The sequence below is a fragment of the Pseudophryne corroboree genome, chromosome 8 (assembly GCF_028390025.1).
Source record: "Pseudophryne corroboree isolate aPseCor3 chromosome 8, aPseCor3.hap2, whole genome shotgun sequence".
Lineage (NCBI taxonomy): Eukaryota > Metazoa > Chordata > Amphibia > Anura > Myobatrachidae > Pseudophryne > Pseudophryne corroboree.
The window spans coordinates 92,271,944-92,292,532 of NC_086451.1; the positions used below are offsets into that span (position 1 = coordinate 92,271,944).

A 20,589-nucleotide genomic window follows, 5' to 3' on the forward strand; every position below is an offset into this window, starting at 1 on the left:
ATAATGTATTTATGTTCACTTGTGCATTTATCCATAGTTGCCGACTTCTGGGCTGCTCTCTCCGGGAGAGAGCAGCCCGTCGGCTTAGCAGGGGGGGCGGGCAGTGAGGTGACGTGACAGGGGGGGGCAGAGGCGGAACGGAGGCGGGCCAGAGGCGGAACGGGGCGTGGCTTCTGAACAGCATCATTTAAGCCACGCCCCCGCTGTGTAATGGCGCGATTACCGGCATTATACAGCAGGGTGTGTGGTTACGATGACGCGATTCAACAAGAATCGCGTCATCGCCTGCCCGGACCGCCCACTTTACTCGTTAAGTGGGCGGCGGGCAGGGGGTGACCCGCGGATATCGGGAGACTTGCCTGCTCTTCCGGGGGGCCGGGAGGGTCACCCGTTTTTCGGGAGCCTCCCGGCCATTCCGGGAGGGTAGGCAAGTATGCATTTATCCCATCAGGTTAATACGTGTGTTAGACGTGACAATTCTCCAAGCAGGAACTGCATGTAATAGAGGTGTGACCAAGGTCACTCTCAGGGTCAGTGTCGGACTGGGACATGAAGGGCCCACCGGGAGGATGCTGTTGTAGGGGTCCATGCTTAAGGGTGTAGCCAGGCTCCAGTGGAAGCGTGGCCAGCCACCACAGAGGTTTGACTAACCATTACAGAGTACATGTTCTGTGCCCCTTGTTAAATGTATAAGAAAACAAATTCTTGTGAAGTATAATGTAACATATGTATAATGCATAATTCAAGTGCACTAGGATAGAGTCTGGAACCTGATCCCTAGAGGAGGAGGAGGGCCCACAGGCGGTGGGGCCCACCGGTGGTTTCCCCTGTTCCCCCTGTGGGCCAGTCCGACCTTGCTCAGGGTACCTTGTTCTATATCACACTGATTTTTCAGGTTGATCAGGTTGCTATGTAGACTCTTGCATAGCAACGCTGCACTGTGAGAGAGTGACCAGGAGCCAGGGACACCTCAGTACTGCACTGCATCATTGGGGCAATGGATCATGTTAATTCATAAATATTATTTCTCTTACGTCCTAGAGGATGCTGGGGACTCCAAAAGGACCATGGGGTATAGACGGGATCCGCAGGAGACATGGGCACACTAAAAGACATTGACTGGGTGTGAACTGGCTCCTCCCTCTATGCCCCTCCCCCAGACCCCAGTTAGATTCTGTGCCCAGGAGTGACTGGACACACACTAGGGGAGCTCTACTGAGTTTTTCTGGAAAAGACTTTATGTTAGGTTTTTTATTTTCAGAGAGATCTGCTGGCTACAGGCTCTCTGCTTCGTTGGAGTGAGGGGAGAGAAGTCAGACCTACTTCTGCTGAGTTAAGGGCTCTGCTTCTTAGGCTACTGGACACCATTAGCTCCAGTGGGTTTGATCACTTGGTGCGCCTAGCTGCTTGTTCCCGGAGCCGCGCCGTCACCCCCCTCACAGAAGACAGAAGCCGGGTGAGTATGCAGAAGGCAGAAGACTTCAGACGGCAGAAGACTTCAGTAACGGAGGTACAGTGCAGCGGTCGCGCTGCGCTCCATGCTCCCACACACACACCAACGGCACTCACAGGGTGCAGGGCGCTTGGGGTGAGCGCCCTGGGCAGCAAGTTACTGAGGGTCTTTTGACTGGCAAGAGATGCATATTCGGTGCCCGGGCACCGTGTACGATACCCCCGCCAGTATAAAAAAATTAAAATTTAAGCGGGACTACAGCGCGCCGGGAAGGGGCGGGGCTTAGCCGCACAGCTTACCAGCGCCATTTTATCTCTTCACAGCCGCTGCAGAGACGCTGGCCCGGACCTCCACTCTCCTTACAAGTACAAGAAAGCAAAACGGGGGGCGGGGCACAGGCAATTTGGTGCTGTATATGTATGTATTTACAGCGCAGACATCATATATTATTGATTTAGTAGTATATGGGACGCTGGGGTGTGAGCTGGCATACTCCCTCTGTGTTCTCTCTGCAGGCTTCCCTGTGGGTCTGTCCCCTTTTGGCCGGTGTGAGTGTGGGTGTGTCGGTACTGCGTGTCGACATGTCTGAGGCTGAGTGTTCCTTACCGGAGGAAGTTACTGGGGGCGCAGAGAAGGATTTGGGAGTGGCTCTGTCGGCACAGCCAACTGCTGATTGGGTAAATACGTTGAGTACATTGAATGCAAACGTGGCATTGTTGTCTAAGCAGCTAGATAAATCTGATTCTCAGACACAAACATGGAGAAAATCCATGAAGAACGCTTTGTCTCAGGTACAGACCCCCTCGGGGTCACAAAAACGTTAATTTACCCAGATGGCAGATACAGATACCGACACAGACTCTGATTCCAGTGTCGACTTCAATGAGGCCAGTTTACATACGAAGGTGGTAAAGAGTATTCAGTACATGATTGTGGCTATTAAAGATGTTTTACTTATTTCTGAGGAACCTCCTGTTCCAGATACAAGGGTTTGTTTATTTAAAGGGAAAAAGCCTGAGGTGAAGTTTCGCCCCTCTCATGAACTGAACGCTCTTTGTGAAAAGGCTTGGGAGTCGCCTGACAAAAGATGGCAGATTCCCAAGAGAATTTTTATGGCATATCCTTTCCCCTCTGACGACAGGGAGAAATGGAAGTCGTCTCCCAATGTGGACAAGGCTCTGTCCCGACTGTCCAAGAAGGTGGCGCTTCCGTCTCCTGACACGGCTGCCCTCAAGGATCCGGCGGATCGCAAGCAGGAGACGACATTGAAGGCCATTTTTGTTACTACTGGTGCACTACTCAGGCCTGCTGTGGCGTCGGCGTGGGTGAGTAGTGCTATTGCTAAGTGGGCTGATAATTTAGCTTCTGATAGGGATACACTTGATAAGGATAACATTCTTTTGACTCTTGGTTATATCAAGGACGCTGCTGATTACCTAAAGGATGCGGCGAGGGATATTGGCCTCTTGGGATCAAGGGCCAATGCCATGGCGGTCTCTGTCAGGAGGGCGCTGTGGATTCATCAATGGAATGCTGATGCCAACTCCAAGAAAGCTATGGAAGCTCTCCCTTTCAAAGGTAGTGTCGTGTTTGGTAACGACCTTGCTGACCTGGTATCTACCGCTACTGCGGGTAAGTCATCTTTTCTTCCTTATGGCCCTCATTCCGAGTTGTCCGCTCGCTAGCCGCTTTTCGCAGCAGTACACACGCTAAGCCGCCGCCCTCTGTGAGTGTATCTTAGCTTAGCAGAATTGCAAACGAAGTATTCGCAATATTGCGAAAAGATTTTTCTGTGCAGTTTCTGAGTAGCTCGAGACTTACTCTTCCAGTGCGATCAGTTCAGTGCTTGTCGTTCCTGGTTTGACGTCACAAACACACCCAGCGTTCGCCCAGACACTCCCCCGTTTCTTCAGCCACTCCCGCGTTTTTCCCAGAAATGGCAGCGTTTTTTCACACACTCCCATAAAACGGCCAGTTTCCGCCCAGAAACACCCACTTCCTGTCAATCACACTCTGATCACCAGAACGAAGAAAAAACCTCGTAATGCCGTGAGTAAAATAGCAAACTTCTTAGCAAATTTACTTGGCGCAGTCGCAGTGCGAACATTGCGCATGCGCAATTAGCGGAAAATCGCTGCGATGCGAAGAAAATTACCGAGCGAACAACTCGGAATGAGGGCCTATGGCCCTCATTCCGAGTTGTTCGCTCGCAAGCTGCTTTTAGCAGCATTGCACACGCTAAGCCGCCGCCTACTGGGAGTGAATCTTAGCTTAGCAAAATTGCGAACGAAAGATTATCAAAATTGCGAATAGAAATTTCTAAGCAGTTTCTGAGTAGCTCGACACTTACTCTGCCACTGCGATCAGTTCAGTCAGTTTCGTTCCTGGTTTGACGTCACAAACACACCCAGCGTTCGCCCAGAAACTCCCCCGTTTCTCCAGCCACTCCCGCGTTTTTCCCAGAAACGGCAGCGTTTTTTCACACACACCCATAAAACGGACAGTTTCCGCCCAGAAACACCCACTTCCTGTCAATCACACAACGATCACCAGAACGACGAAAAAACCTCGTAATGCCGTGAGTAAAATACCAAACTTCTTAGCAAATTTACTTGGCGCAGTCGCAGTGCGAACATTGCGCATGCCCAGTTTGCGGAAAATCGCTGCGATGCGATGAAAAAGAACGAGCGAACAACTCGGAATGAGGGCCTATGTTCACACACAACAGAAAAAGGCGCCCCATTATCAGACGCAGTCCTTTCGGCCTAATAAATACAAAAAAGGAAAGGGCTCGTCCTTCCTCGCTTCAAAGGGTAGAGGAAGGGGAAAAAGGTCGCCTGCTGTGTCTGGCCCCCAGGACCAAAAGGCCTCCCCCGCCTCTACCAAGTCCACCGCATGACGCTGGGGCTTCCCTGCGGGAGTCCGTGCCGGTGGGGGGCCGTCTCCGAATCTTCAGTCAGGTCTGGTTTCAATCGGCACTGGATCCTTGGGTCTTAGACATAGTGTCCCAAGGGTACAAGCTGGAGTTTCAGGAGATGCCCCCCTGCCTTGCCAGTTTCTCTTCCAGAAAGAGAAGTGGTAAATGCTGCGATACAGAAGCTGTGTCAACAGAGGGTCATTGTCCCGGTTCCCCCGTCCCAGAGGGGGGAAGGGTTCTATTCGAGCCTCTTTGTCGTGCTAAAGCCGGATGGCTCCGTCAGACCGATTCTGAACCTAAAATCCCTCAATCCATACTTGAAAACTTTCAAGTTCAAGATGGAATCTCTTTGAGCTGTGATCTCCAGCCTAGAAGGGGGGGATTTTATGGCGTCAGTCGACATAAAGGATGCCTACTTACACGTCCCGATATATCCTCCTCATCAAGCCTTCCTACGTTTTGCGGTGCAGGATTGTCATTACCAATTTCAGACGTTGCCGTTTGGGCTTTCCACGGCCCGAGGGTATTCACCAAGGTGATGGCGAAAATTATGGTACTCCTACGCAAGCAGGGGGTCACAGTTATCCCGTACTTGGACGATCTCCTGATAAAGGCGAGATCAAAAGAGCAGTTGCTACGAAATGTGGAACTCTCCCTGACGGTTCTGCAACATCATGGTTGGATTCTAAATTTGCCAAAGTCTCACTTGATTCCGACAAATCGCCTGCCCTTCTTGGGCATGATTCTAGACACGGAACTACGGAGGGTGTTTCTTCCGGCGGAAAAAGCTCTGGAAATCCAGACCATGGTCAAGGACATTCTGAGACCGGCAAGAGTATCGATTCATCAATGCACTCGTGTGCTAGGGAAGATGGTTGCGGTTTACAAAGCCATTCCGTTTGGCAGGTTTCATGCCCGGGTGTTTCAGTGGGATCTGCTGAACAAATGGTCCGGGTCTCACCTGCACATGCACCGGAAAATAAGTCTATCTTCCAGGACCAGAATTTCTCTCCTGTGGTGGCTGCAAGGTTCTCACCTTCTAGAGGGACGCCGATTCGGTATCCAGGATTGGGTCCTACTGACCACAGATGCAAGTCTCCGAGGCTGGGGTGCAGTCACGCAAGGAAGAAGTTTCCAGGGAAGATGGTCAACCCAGGAATCTTGTCTCCACATAAATGTTCTCGAGTTAAGAGCCTCATGCAAGCGAAGAACATTCTTCAAGGTCTCCCTGTCCTGATCCAGTCGGACAACATAACAGCGGTGGTATACGTAAACCGCCAGGTTGGAACAAAGAGCAGGACGGCAATGGCGGAGGCCACAAGAGTTCTCCGCTAGGCGGAACAGCACGTGAGCGCTCTGTCTTCCGGGAGTGGACAACTGGGCAGCAGACTTCCTCAGCAGACACGATCTCCATCCAGGAGAGTGGGCCCTTCATCAAGAGGTATTTGCGGAAGTAACAAGGCGTTGGGGAATTCCTCAAATAGACATGATGGCGTCTCGTCTCAATAAGAAGCTTCCGAGGTATTGTTCCAGGTCGAGGGACCCCCAAGCCAGTGCAGTGCACGCCCTGGTAACTCCGTGGGTGTTTCAGTCGGTGTATGTGTTCCCTCCACTTCCTCTCATTCCAAGAGTGTTGAGAATTATAAGACGAACAAGGGTTCAGGCAATTCTCGTCGTTCCAGATTGGCCACGGAGGGCCTGGTATCCAGATCTTCAGGAATTACTTGTAGAAGATCCTTGGCCGCTTCCTCTAAGAGAGGACCTGTTACTGCAGGGGCCATGCGTGTTTCCGGACTTACCGCGGCTGCGTTTGACGGCGTGGAGGTTGAACGCCAAATCCTAGCTCGGAAAGGTATTCCCTGGGAAGTCATCCCCACTCTCCTTAAGGCTAGAAAGGAGGTCACGGCAAAACATTATCACCATATTTGGAGAAAATATGTGTCGTGGTGTGAAACCAAAAAAGCTCCTGCGGAGGAGTTTCACTTGGGTCGTTTTCTCCATTTTTTGCAGGCAGGCGTGGATGCAGGCCTGAAATTGGGTTCCATCAAAGTACAGATTTCGGCTTTATCTATTTTCTTTCAAAGGGAATTGTCCGCCCTTCCTGAGGTTCAGACTTTCGTGAAGGGAGTGCTGCATATCCATCCCCCGTTTGTGCCACCCGTGGCCCCGTGGGATCTTGAAATGGTGTAAAAGTTTCATATGTCTCACTGTTTTGAACCTTTGTGAAAGGTTGAGTTAAAGTTTCTCACTTGGAAAGTGGTCATGCTTTTGGCCTTGGCATTTGCCAGACGAGTGTCAGAATTGGCGGCTTTGTCTCACAAGAGCCCGTATTTGATTTTTCATGTGGATAGAGCGGAATTGAGGACTCGTCAACAATTTCTGCCGAAGGTGGTTTCTTCGTCTCACATAAATCAACCTATTGTGGTTCCTGTGGCTATGGAGGCTGTTGCGGTTCCAAAGTCTCTTGATGTCGTCAGAGCTTTAAAAATTTATGTCGCCAGAATGGCTCTTGTTAGGAAAACGGAAATACTGTTTGTCCTGTATGCTTCCAACAGGATTGGTAATCCTGCTTCCAAGCAGACTATTGCACGCTGGATTTGTAATACGATTCAGCATGCTCACTCTTCGGCCGGGTTGCCATTGCCGAAGTCAGTAAAGGCCCATTCTACCAGGAAGGTGGGCTCATCTTGGGCGGCTGCCCGAGGGGTCTCGGCACTTCAGCTTTGCCGAGCAGCTACGTGGTCGGGTTCAAACACTTTTGCTAAGTTCTATAAGTTTGATACCCTGGCTGAGGAGGACCTCATGTTTGCTCAATCGGTGCTGCAGAGTCGTCCACACTCTCCCGCCCGGTCTGGAGCTTTGGTATAGACCCCATGGTCCTTTTGGAGTCCCCAGCATCCTCTAGGACGTAAGAGAAAATAGGATTTTAATACCTACCGGTAAATCCTTTTCTCCTAGTCCGTAGAGAATGCTGGGCGCCCATCCCAGTGCGTACTGTTACTTGCAGTTGTATTGTTGGTTGTTGGTTTCTGTTACACGAAGGTTGTATATCGGTTATGCTTGTTGCTGTTTTTCGTTCATACTGTTATCTGGGATTCCTGCTAATCCAGTTATACGGTGTGTTTGTGGTGTGAGCTAGTATGTATCTCACCCTTAGTTAACAAAAATCCTTTTCCTCGAAATGTCCATCTCTCCTGGACACAGTTCCTATAACTGAGGTCTGGGGGAGGGGCATAGAGGGAGGAGCCAGTTCACACCCAGTCAAAGTCTTTTAGTGTGCCCATGTCTCCTGCGGATCCCGTCTATACCCCATGGTCCTTTTGGAGTCCCCAGCATCCTCTACGGACTAGGAGAAAAGGATTTACCGGTAGGTATTAAAATCCTATTATACATAGTATGTTTCCTGCTTCCCCCATCTGGTGCATGTCTGGGTACTTGGAGTATATGCAACCATACACTTTTTAAGTATGGAGAGCAGAGCAGGTGGAGAACTGAGCATGTCAGCACTGCGGCTGCCACATCATGAATTACCCTCTGGCTGCTGCCCACTTGGATTGGTTGGCAGTTAACATTGGGTGTATCTGACACAACTGTATATGTCTTCAGGCAATTGTATTGGCCACCGTAAGCCTTAATTTGGTTATATAATATATATATAATTATACAATAACTGGAGTTGACCAGTACTTAACTAACTCTAGATGTTACATTAAAATATCATTTTAAATGCACAATCCTGCCCCAGAGTTGAGCTTCAGTTTAAAATTATGGGCAGCCAAGCCACTAAACCTGCCTGACCAATGGTGAATCAGTGTGGCTTAGGCCCTCATTCAGCTTCAGTTGCAGTTCAGCCAATTTAGCAAAACTGCAACTGTTAGCACTCCCATGCTGAGTGCCGCCGAGCATGAAAATGTGAAGCATACTTACCTACTTTCAATTTCTCCTCTCCAGCAGAAGCCCGGAGAGGAGCCAATGCAGGAGACTTCGGGGGGGGGGGGGGGGGGGGGGTGCTACCGGGAGAGTAGGCAAGTATGCTGTGAAGGCAGTCGGACCACCGCCATATTCTCCGTTGCAGCGGCTGCGCGTGATGTCCTGCAGCCGCCCCGAAAATGGCCCAGACCTGCCACCATTTTTGCTGCACCTCACCCGCAATGCTGCGTCACTGACCCTCGAATGCAGGCAGAGGTGTTCGCATTGCTGAGATGCGATCATTCTCCCTGCGCAGTGTGGGCCCCGCACGTGCGCACTGCCCCTGAAAACAGGGAAATGCGATTGCACCTCAGTAGCGTCTGCTACTGAATAAGGCCCTAGTTAGGTGTATGTTTGTCTGAGAATCCCTGTTCAATAATACATATATACATTGTGTTCATCGTGCGGCCAAGCCACACACAGCAGTGGACTGGTTAGCTGGGTATCTGGATGGTAGGTCAACAGTACTTAGGTCAAGAGTCAATAGGTCGACCACTATTGGTCGACTTGGACAAGGTCGACATACGGAAGAGATCACCACGGTGAAAATGTCGATACATGAAAATGTCGACATGAGGGTATTTTAAAATTTTCTTATTTTTTACTTTTTCATACTTTACCATTCACGTGGACTACAATTGGAAATAGTAAGGGGATGCAGTACATTAATAACGGGTTCCTGGTCTTGTTACGGAGAAAACTACACCAAAAACATAAAAAAAAACATGTTGACCTTTTGATGTGTCAACCTGTCCCATGTCAACATTTTTTTTGTCAAACTTTTTCCAATGTTGACCTTGTCCATGTTGACCAATAGTAGTCGATCTATTGACTGTCGACCTTCTCCAGGTCGACCCATTGATCCATAAGCGTTTAGCTGCTACTAGAGACCAGACTAGGAGCGATTGCTGTTTGGTTCGGATGGATGAGCACTTTATCAAATAAGAGTTTGTAATCTATGCTTCTGGGAGCAGATTGTATGCAGATTGGTATTAATAAATTGCCGTTTGGGGTATACAGTATGTACTAAAGTGCGGGTTTACAGAAGTGGAAATGCTGCCCATAGTAACCAATCACATTCTAGATATTATCTTCTAGAAGGTGCTAGCAGTGGTGGCACCAGGGTGGGTGACACCCCATTTGCTAAGAGCTCCCTTGAAAAGAGTGTGTGGCCCTGCAGGTAGGGAGTGTACATCACTTAGGGTGTACTCAGCATCCCTGGAGATGCTGGGCTACTCCCAGAGACTAGTATCTGCACAGCCGCCTCCTCAGTGATAGGAACCGAGTGCTGCAGTATAATGGGGTCTATGTACTAAGCCTTGGAGAGAATTAAAGTGGATGGTGATAAAGTACCAACCAGCTACTAACTGTCATTTTTCAAACACAGCCTGTAACATGGCAGTTAGGAGCTGATTGGCTGGTACTTTATCTCCAATAATGTCCCCAGTGCCACACCGCAGCACCCGGCTGCTGTCACTGCAGAGGAACCGCCATTTTGGTGTCACCCCGTCTGAGGGTGACACCCAGGAGTGGCTCGCACCCCATTGGGATGCCTCTGGGTGCAAGATAAATTGAATATGATTGCTTGGTTGCTATGCTCAACATCTCCACTTCTGGAAATCCGCACTTTAGTAAATATACCCCCTAGTGTTTTGATTATTTTGATAGTAGATTCGCTGGATGTTCCTGGACTAAGGTCCTGATTCAAAGATGTACCCAAACCAGATTTCTACCCCAGCTGAGCAATTATCATCTGACTGTGCATGCGTCTAAGTGGCACTGCACATGTTTCGCAATGGCGGTCAGACGGAGAATTTAATCCGAAAGTGATTGACAAGTCAGAGACCGTTTGGGGCGGTGTCTGGGAGTGGCGGCAAAAACACCTTCATGCCATGGCCTGTTTCGGGTGTATCTCAATCTTTGACTGCGATCCGCAATGGTTCCAGTGTCCTACTTCCTGCGGTCATTCTGCGCAACTGATATGTGACTGACTCTGCATCTTTGTAAGCTGTTGCTGGGACTCACAAAGTTGCCGGCGGGCGCTAGATAGATAGATAGATAGATAGATAGATAGATAGATAGATAGATAGATAGATAGATAGATAGATAGAGTGAGTGAGCTTTGTTGTGATGCAGCCTTATCCATCCTTAGGTATCAGTCAGCCTGTAGGCTGCAGAACGATACACAGGGATGACAGAGAGCGTCCTTGCTATTCTCCTGCTGCTGGGTTGTGTAATCACTGCTCTTATTGATTCCATTCATGCAATACATTGATGAGTTCTGCCGTCATTCTCTGCTTATTGCAGCTGCTAAAACCCCCACTCAAAGCTCCTGTTGTGTTAAAGCTCCTCAAGTTATCCTTCCTACAAGAGGAAGAGCTGTGTCTGGCGGAAATAGCAGAACACAGGAAGATCGGTGGTAACGAGAATAACAAGAGATAATAACTCGGGCCCTCTCCTCAGCACAGGGCCTGCCTGTGATACAGCAGGATGTTCTTAGTGAGAAGAACCACATCAGTGACAATGATCTTACAAAGCTGTTACCTCTGCCAGGAAGGGCAGGCCACGCTAGCTGAAACGTGAGAGTGTACACGCTTAACACGGCTAGTGTGTCCTCTGCAAGCAATCCAGGAATAAATGTTTTCAGTGGTCTTGAAGCAGAAGACGCACACCTTGATTAAAAGCCAACTAAACATTAAATACATGATACCTAAAAGAGCTACTAATATCCTCCGGTTTGTAAGTAAACGTTTCCATACCTTGAAAGAATTTATATGTTTGACATTATATTTACATTTGCTGCACAGCTGTAGGCCTGAGAGAGTCCTGAAGGTTTTCTAAAGGGGGGTACTCACGGAGAGATCCATGCTTAAAATCTAAGCAATCTGACTAGATTGCTTAGATTTTAAGAACAGATCACTCGTGTGTACCCCCTCAGCGATAGTGATGCACATCGCTATCGCCGGTGCTAGATTCAATCTAGCACGTCGCTCATTTCACCCAGCTCCCCGTCCTCCCCCGCATCGCTCAGCACACATCGCGCTGTGCTGAGCGGCGGGAGAGATGTGTGCTGAGCGGCTCGCGCACATCTCACCTGTGTATATGGCCCTTTAAGCCCCATACACACTAGGTTTGTGAACTATATTGCTCAGAAAGGGCTTTCTGAACGATTGTTCACAATATTGCCTAGTGTGTACACTCGTTATCGTGAACGATGCGCGCACCCGTGGGTCGTTAACGACCCCCTCCCTCGTCTGAACATGTACAGACGAGGGAGATCCTCCCCCCCGCCCCACCGTCGCTCCTTTCCCCACTTGTATCGGCAAGTGTGTATGCGCTTGCCGATGCCGGCACCCCGCCGAGTCCCCGGTGCCACCAATATCGGTGTTGGCGGGGGTTCGGCTAGTGTGTATGGGGATTTAGATTTGTCCATGTTAAGAGGCATACAGTCTGTGTAAGTGCACATTAATATAATGGGTCAGATAAGGTTCTGCAGTAAGACAATGCTTCTTATTTAAGAACACGATACAGTGGCCCTCATTCCAAGCATAGCCGGCCATAGGCATAGGCAAACTAGGCAATTGCCTAGGGCATTTGATATGCCTAGGGGCATCAGCAGCTTCTGCTGATTAAAATGATATGCAGCATGCCTATATTCTGTGTATAGCATTTCATATGCAGATACAGCCACAGTCTCACACAGTATATAGGCATGCTGCATATCATTTCAATCAGCAGAAGCTGCTTGTGCATCCTAGCCACATAGCAATGCAAATAAGATGCATTTTCATAAAAAAGGTGCCCGACGTTAGCATTGATGCAAGATTTATGAGGACACATCTGTATCCAAGCAGAGGCAGAGGTCACAGGGTTAGTGGCAGTGTGAGTGCTGTGTGCATGTGAGTGGGTTGGTTGTGCAGTAGTGTTCGGAATATGTGTAACGAGCATTATGTGTGTCATGTAAAAATGCATTAATAATGTGCAACATATGTGTAAGGGGCACTATGTGTGTTATTATGTGTATAGGGGCACTAATAATGTGCAGCAAATGTGTAGGGGGCACTAGGTGTGTCATTATGTGTATAAGGGCATTAATAATGTGCGGCATATGTGTAAGGGACATTATGTGTAAAAGGGCATTAATAAAGGTTGTCATAATGTGTAAGGCGCATTATGTTTATAAGGACATTAATAAGGTGTCTCGTATGTGTAAGGGACATTACTGTGTGGAATTAGGTGTATAAATGCATTACTAATGTGTGGCATTATGTGTATAAGGTGCTCTACTATGTGGCGTTGCATATAGAAAAGGCGCTACTGTGTCATTTAATGTGAATAAAGAGCAATATAATGTGGTGTAATGTGAATAAGGAGCAATTCAGTGTGATGTAATGTGAATAAGGGGCTCTACTGTGAGGAGTATCGTTTATAAGGTAAAGTGATACTACTGTGGGATGTAATATGAATTATGGACACTATCGCAAGATAAAGTGTGAATAAAGTTGCAGTACTGTGTGGCGTAATTGGAATTGGTGTTAATATTGTGTGGCCATGCTCCTTGCAAGCAAAAACACCCCCCTTTTTGGGCTGTGTGCCAAATATGCGAACTGTTCCTATTTAAAATATAGGGAGTACAAACCCCAAAATAAGGACTGCTATAGGTGAGGGGTGATGGTGCTGGGAAAAAGGTGCAAGGTCAGAGGCGGAACCAGCGGTGGTGCTAGGGGGCACCAGCCAAAATTTTGCCTAGGGCATCAAATTGGTTAGGGCCGGCTCTGATTCCAAGTTGTTCGCTCGCTAGCCGCTTTTCGCAGCAGTACACACGCTAAGCCGCCGCCCTCTGGGAGTGTATCTTAGCTTAGCAGAATTGCGAACGAAGTATTCGCAATATTGCGAAATGATTTTTCTGTGCAGTTTCTGAGTAGCTCGAGACTTACTCTTCCAGTGCGATCAGTTCAGTGCTTGTCGTTCGTGGGTTGACGTCACAAACACACCCAGCGTTCGCCCAGACACTCCCCCGTTTCTTCAGCCACTCCCACGTTTTCCCCAGAAACGGCAGCGTTTTTTCACACACTCCCATAAAACGTCCAGTTTCCGCCCAGAAACACCCACTTCCTGTCAATCACACTCCGAACACCAGAACGAAGAAAAAACCTCGTAATGCCGTGAGTAAAATACCAAACTTCTTAGCAAATTTACTTGGTGCAGTCGCAGTGCGAACATTGCGCATGCGCAATTAGCGGAAAATCGCTGCGATGCGAAGAAAATTACCGAGTGAACAACTCGGAATGAGGGCCAGTGTGCGTAAATTTACGTACTGCAACCAATAAGATCTTTCCTTTCATTTTCTAAACTGCACAAAAGAGAAGTTTAATTTGGATGTTTTGCTGTTGGTTATAGCACATCTGGGCGTTTATTTATGAACATATAAATGAAGGGGAGGGGGGCTATTTTAAGCGAAGTGGTTTTGGCAGGCAGAGCATTCTGATCCTTGCATAAAGCGGCTTGGTTAAGTTTCAGAGTAAAAGCTAGGTTACGTTCATTCTGGTTTAATACTTCTTTCCTCCAAAATTCTCTACTTAACCGTCTATTGTACCTGAGTTTCAAACCCAGCTAACGCTACTACCCTTTATGCGTATGAGGCTGGAAGTCACAATTAAGGATCTGGTGGTCTATTTACTAAGACTTGTAGAGATAAAAAGTGGAGAGAGATAAAGTACCATTCACCCAGTCCTAACTTATTTATCTACACTGCCTGTAACAAAGCAGTTAGGAGCTGATTGGCTAGTACTTTATCTCTGTCCACTTTATCTCTCTCTAAGGATTCGTAAAAAGATGACCCCACTACTTTGGGGTCTATGTAATAAACCATGGAGAGAGATAAAGTGACAATCAGTTCCTAACTGCCATATTACAGACCGTGCTTGAAAAATGACAGTTAGGAGCAGATTGGTTGGTTCTAGTGCATGCAGGCCAATCTAGCACCAGCGATAGTGACGCTTGGGGCAGCGCATCGCTATCGCTGTGGGGCATACATACGGAGAGAACAGTGCTTAAGTTCTAAGCAATCTAGTTAGATTGCTTAGAATTTAAGCACTGATCTCTCCGTGTGTTCCCCCCCTTTAGAATGTATCTATGCTATTAAGCCAGTAAAGGGGGGTACTCACGGAGCGATCGCTGCTTAAAATCTAAGCAATCTGACTAGATTGCTTAGATTTTAAGCCTGATCGCTCCGTGTGTACCCCCTACAGCGATAGCGATGCGCAGCCCCGCGCATCGCTATCGCTGGTGCTAGATTGGCCCCCCCCCATATCCCCCCGCACGCTCAGCACACATCTCTCCCGCATTGGTCAGTGAGTACTGGCCTTAACTCTATAGGTATTGTGGTGCAAAAGAGGTAACTAAAAATAGATTTGCAAGTCATTAATCACGATGGCTAGACTGAAGTTTAATCCTTCAGTCTCTGGTTCTATTGCACATACAGGTTGTTATAAACTAGCAGTGAGAATGCTACTGCACCCTTACCCCCCATATACAGATGTCTCCTTATTCACACAACCTGTTTGTGTCAATGTGGCTATAAACACATGCAGAAATTTAGGGGGTAATTCAGAGTTGATTGCACGTAGCATATTTTTGCTGCCCGTGCGATCAACTTGACGCCGCCTATGGGGGGGGTGGGGGGGGGAGAGAGTGTATTTCTGCATAGCAAGGCTGCGAACGCTTGTGCAGTCCTGCTATGCAAAAAAAAGGTTTTGTGTAGAACTAGACCAGGGTAACAGTTACTTACCCTGTGTGATCAATCCAGCGATGCAGGTCCTGGAATTGACGTCAGACATCCGCCCTCCAAACGCCTGGACACGCCTGCGTTGGATTCACCACTCCCAGAAAACGGTGAGTTGCCGGCCCAGAACGCCTTCCTGCGATAGCGCCAGCAATCGCTTTCTTCGTTCTTCTGGTCATTGCCCGGCGACAGCCGTCGCTGGGCAATGACGCGCATGCGCATTGCGGCCGCCGCGCAGGCGCAGAACCGGCCCGTTTGCACTGCTGTGACAACCAGCAGTGTGCGAACGGGTCGGAATGACCCCCTTAGATGCCCCGCCTCTGATTTCTGGACTTTCATATCTAATTCTCAATTTAGCGTCTGTGACACATTGTAGCAGCATCCAAAGTCACTTATAGTGTACTGGGTGCTTAAGATTAGACTTATTGTTGCAAAGGAGTCGGTATAAAGCTGCAAATTAAGGCAGGATGCATAACGTGGTTCACTCATATTGCCATCACACTCTAGGCTCCAGGTTGCACACCGCAGCTGCATGTAATGCCATTTGGACAATTTGGTCATCGTCTAACTAGATTTTCAGGCTGATTGATGAACTGGCAGATAACAATTAGATGTTGTCAATGTTGATCTACTGTTTTAGGTCCAGGACAAAACTACCTGACTGTCTGGCAAAAGTACAGCATGTATAAGTACCCGGGTCTCAGTGGGCCAGATCACTGCCTGATTTTTTAATCCACCCCTGGATAGATGAGCAGCCAATGGACAAGTGACATGTAAAATACTTTGGCTTACGTGTAATAAACAATAACATTAGTGCGCAAAGGCATTGAGAATAGATGGTGCACCCACATACTGTAGAACATTGGCTGGTTAAAATTAAATGGAATAGACTGCTATATGGGAACATACACTTACAAGATGCTGTACAACTTGCACTGCAGCTGAAGCCTAGATTGAGACTTTTTTTTTTTTTTATGTCAAAGGAAGGAAGCACAGGTTGTTGGGGAGAACACAATGACAAGTAGGAAACCTGTTTAGAATGCCTAGCCCGGAATGCTTCTTTTGTTTTACTAATATGGACACAGTAAAAAAAAATTAAAAAAAGAGACAGTGTAACTCTTGACTTATTACATGTATTTATTTTGTTCTCATTTCAGATCCAGTTGGGAACTGCCAGATCTTGATAATGGTACAATCCCGGCAATCAGTGACTCGGACGGAGTAAACTACCCTTGGTATGGCAATACTACTGAGACCTGCACTGTTACTGGCCCCACCAAACGGGACACCAAGTTTACCGTTAGTATGAATGACAATTTCTACCCAAGTGTGACATGGGCTGTGCCTGTTAGCGATTCCAATGTGCCTTCGTTGACGGGCATCAAGAGGGACCAAAGTTTTACCACTTGGCTGGTGGCCATAAACATGGCTTGTGGTGACCTCATTATTCTACACACCATCAAGTGGAGGATGAAACTGGAGATAGAGGTCAAGCCGACCTCACCGTTGGGACAACGGGCCAAACTACAGGAACCTTTTGGACAAGAGCAGCCGCAAGTGACAATCAAGAACGAACCCATTCCACCAAACGCTCTTGTAAAACCGAATGCCAATGATGCGCAGGTGCTTATGTGGAGGCCAAAGAACAAACCAGCAGTTGTAGTGATACCCCCAAAACGTCGGTGAGCCTAACAAAATGGGCTGACGCCAATAGCTGCTAACAAAAGACATTTATAGAGAAATTCAACAAATCTGTTGTTGCTTTATTCAAATCTTGGGTATCACTGTGTTATTTTATACATAAGAACCATGGTCTATCACTGAATAGCGATGAGGTCTCTGAAGACTACCTAGCTGAGGAAACCTAGCAAAGGTTTTCAATTGAACTTCTCCAGATCCTCAATGAGAACCTTCATCTAACCATGATGGTCTACAATCTGCACTGCACCTCATTTCAGGTTGGGCTTACAGTCCTACCTTTCTAAGTCTACTTTTGGGGAACCATTGGAGGCAATAACGTTAAAGCTTCTGATATTGTTTTTTTTTTTAGAGATTTACTTTTACATTATCGTGTGTAATTAATGACGTTTCTTGTGATATGCACCTCCAAATACTCTCATGGGTTGAAAGTTGCCAAAAACATCCTCATAACCCTCTTGTCAGAAGGCAACATTTTTGTATGTTGTCTTTGAGGCAGGTAATAGACGTTGGGAGAGACTATATTACAGACGTTGACAAAGAGTAAGGCATTTTACATTTCACTTGCCAATATAGCACCATTGGAATGCTGTTAGCAGACACAAAACTCAGGGGTAGTGTAGCTAGTAGCTTAGCTACTGAAGGGATAACCGAGCATTGCTGGGCGGTGCTCCTCTATCTCTCAATCAGTATAGCTGCTTTTTCTTAAAAGGGGGTAACTATGGTACAAATGAAATCCTCAATAGGTAACAAGCAATGCATACCAGCATTACAAAATAATTATCCATAACAAAGATATATATTCAAACCATGACCGGCTGCGTTGTAAATGGCATTACCAGGGCGTCTAGACTCCCGTTGTAAATGGCATTACCCGGGCGTCTAGTCTATTATTGTAATTGCCATTACCCAGGCGTGTAGTCTCCTGTTGTAAATGGCATTACCCAGGCGTCTAGTCTCCTGATCTAAATGGCATTACCCGGGAGTCTAGTCTCCTGTTGTAAATGGCATTACCGGGGCATCTAGTCTCCTGCTGTAAATGGCATTACCCGGGCATCTAGTCTCCTGTTGTAAATGGCATTACCCAGGCGTCTGGTCTCCTGATCTAAATGGCATTACCCGGGAGTCTAGTCTCCTGTTGTAAATGGCATTACCGGGGCATCTAGTCTCCTATTGTAAATGGTATTACCCGGGCATCTAGTGTCCTGTTGTAAATGGCATTACCCAGGCGTCTGGTCTCCTGATCTAAATGGCATTACCCGGGAGTCTAGTCTCCTGTTGTAAATGGCATTACCGGGGCATCTAGTCTCCTATTGTAAATGGTATTACCCGGGCATCTAGTGTCCTGTTGTAAATGGCATTACCCGGGCGTCTAGTCTATTATTGTAATTGCAATTACCCAGGCGTCTTGTCTCATGTTATAAATGGCATTACCTGGGCGTCTAATCTCCTGATGTAAATGGCATTACCCAGGCGTCTAGTCTCCTGATGTAAATGGCATTACCGGGGCGTCTAGTCTCCTGATGTAAATGGCATTACCCAGGCGTCTAGTCTCCTGAATAAATGGCATTACCGGGGCATCTAGTCTCCTGATGTAAATGGCATTACCCAGGCGTCTAGTCTCCTGAATAAATGGCATTACCGGGGCGTCTAGTCTCCTGATGTAAATGGCATTACCCAGTCGTCTAGTCTCCTGAATAAATGGCATTACCCGGGCGTCTAGTCTACTGATGGCACTTGTTTGCGTTACTTACACAGATAAATTCACAACAGTGGGACAGATAGGAGCAAACTCTCATCACGGCAGCTGCTATGGGGCCACAGCTGGGACCCCATCTTCCTGCAAAAGCTAGCCCTAATATATATTAGATATATTTTGCTTTTTATTTTCATTCTGAGTGGTACATGGGGGCCATTCAAATATTTTGCTACGAGGCCCATAAATGACTAGTTACACATATGAGTGATGCATAGCTCACTAAAGATCTTTATTTTCTTATGGAAGCAAGTGTTCGCTGTATCTGATAGCTGGATTGTGTAATGCCGTTGAAAATAATCTATTGTTTCAGAGATAAAAATAAAAATTAGAACTGCAGAAGTGGGAACTTCTGAAAACAAACATCTGGTGGAAAGTATTGTCATGCTTAAAAATCACAAGTGAAACTGCGCCAGTGGTAACTTCTGTAACACCAAACATCTGTAAAAAGCAACAAAACAAACAAAAACAACATATTTTGAAACTGGTCTGTTAGAAAGCGGAACCTGAAAGTATTAGGGCAGAGGCTAGGGTATAAAAGAAATGGACATCGAAATCTAATATGCTGTGTACAATTAAATAATTGAATAGTCTGATTTAGTTATAAAAAATAGTTTTCATTATGTGACAGGGAGAATTAGAGGCTTGTTTGGCCGGGTTCGGTATGAAAGACCGGTGGTTGGGATGCCGGCAGTCACATGACCGATAGCGGCATCCTGACACTGAAGATATCGACATTGGAGTGGGTAAGTATCTATACCCTCACCTACCCTAACTCTCCAGGGGGTGGAGACTAGGGTTAACCCTTGGGGGTGGGTTATGGCGGTGATAGCTAGGCCTAACCCCAACCCCTCACTCCCCCCGGGCTCTAAACAGAACCCTGATAATTACCTTCGGGATGTCGGTGTTCCAGCACTGTTCTCCTAAATTGTGTTGGGATTTTGCCGTCGGTCACATGACCACCGGCATCCCGTTTGGAGGACACTGCTGTGGTTCTTCTCTCGTAGCCTTATATAGGGCCAGGCCACAGATGGACGGAGTAGCACAGACGCCAATATGCTAATGCTGCAGGAAGAATTTTGTGTAAATAGTCGCCTCCTTACGACTTCTGTGATCTGATGCTGTGTTGGCGGATGCAGCATCGGTTCATCTGTGGGAACATTGGTCATCTGAGTAACGCTCACGTTACATGCTACGTTCATGTTGCTGAAGCTAGTGACGTTGTGCCCAAGGATGCAGCCACTATCTTCAGCACACCCAGAAAATGGGGCTAATACACCCATTTCCTGCAAAGCTGCCTGTCGCCACCCGTTCCCTGCATCAAACGGCCGTCATTGCGCAGAAACAGATCTGCAAATGCGCAGTACGGATCCTATGCATACTCAGATCCAGAGCCGGCCCTAACCAATATGATGACCTAGGCAAGATTTTGGCTGGTGCCCCCTAGCACAACCGCTGGTTCCGCCTCTGACCTTGCACCTCTTTCCCAGCACCATCACGCCTCACCCATAGCAGTCCTTATTTTGGTGTTTGTACCCCCTATATTTTAAATAGGAACAGTTCACACATTTGGCGCACAGCCCAAAAAGGGGTGTGTTTTTGCTGGCAAGGGGCATGGCCACACAATAGTAACCCCAATTCCAATTACGCCACACAGTACTGCAACGTTATTCACTTTTGATCATGCGATAGTGTCGATAATTCATATTACATCCCACAGTAGTATCACTTTACCTTAAACATTACTCCTCACAGTAGAGCCCCTTATTCACATTGCATCACACTGAATTGCTCCTTATTCACATTACACCACACCCTATTGCTCTTTATTCACATTAGACGACACAGTAGTGCCCTTTCTATACGCAACGCCACATAGTAGAGCACCTTATACACATAATGCCTTACATTAGTAATGCATTTATACACATAATTCCACACAGTAATGCCCCTTACACATATGCAACACATTATTAATGTCCTTATAAACATAATGCACCTTACACATTGTG

At 47.4% G+C, this 20,589-nt stretch overlaps 1 protein-coding gene across 4 annotated transcripts in view; it reads left to right on the plus strand.

The window, feature by feature from the left end:
* FAM78A (family with sequence similarity 78 member A) overlaps positions 1-18,940 on the plus strand; it is a 29,989-nt gene extending 11,049 nt beyond the window's left edge. For all 4 annotated transcript variants that reach the window (XM_063936798.1, XM_063936797.1, XM_063936799.1 and 1 more), the window contains one exon: positions 16,281-18,940. In XM_063936798.1, the coding sequence (XP_063792868.1) occupies positions 16,281-16,809 (529 nt within the window). In that variant the 3' untranslated portion in view covers positions 16,810-18,940. The remainder of the gene's footprint in view (positions 1-16,280) is intronic.
* The last annotated feature ends 1,649 nt before the right edge of the window (positions 18,941-20,589 follow it).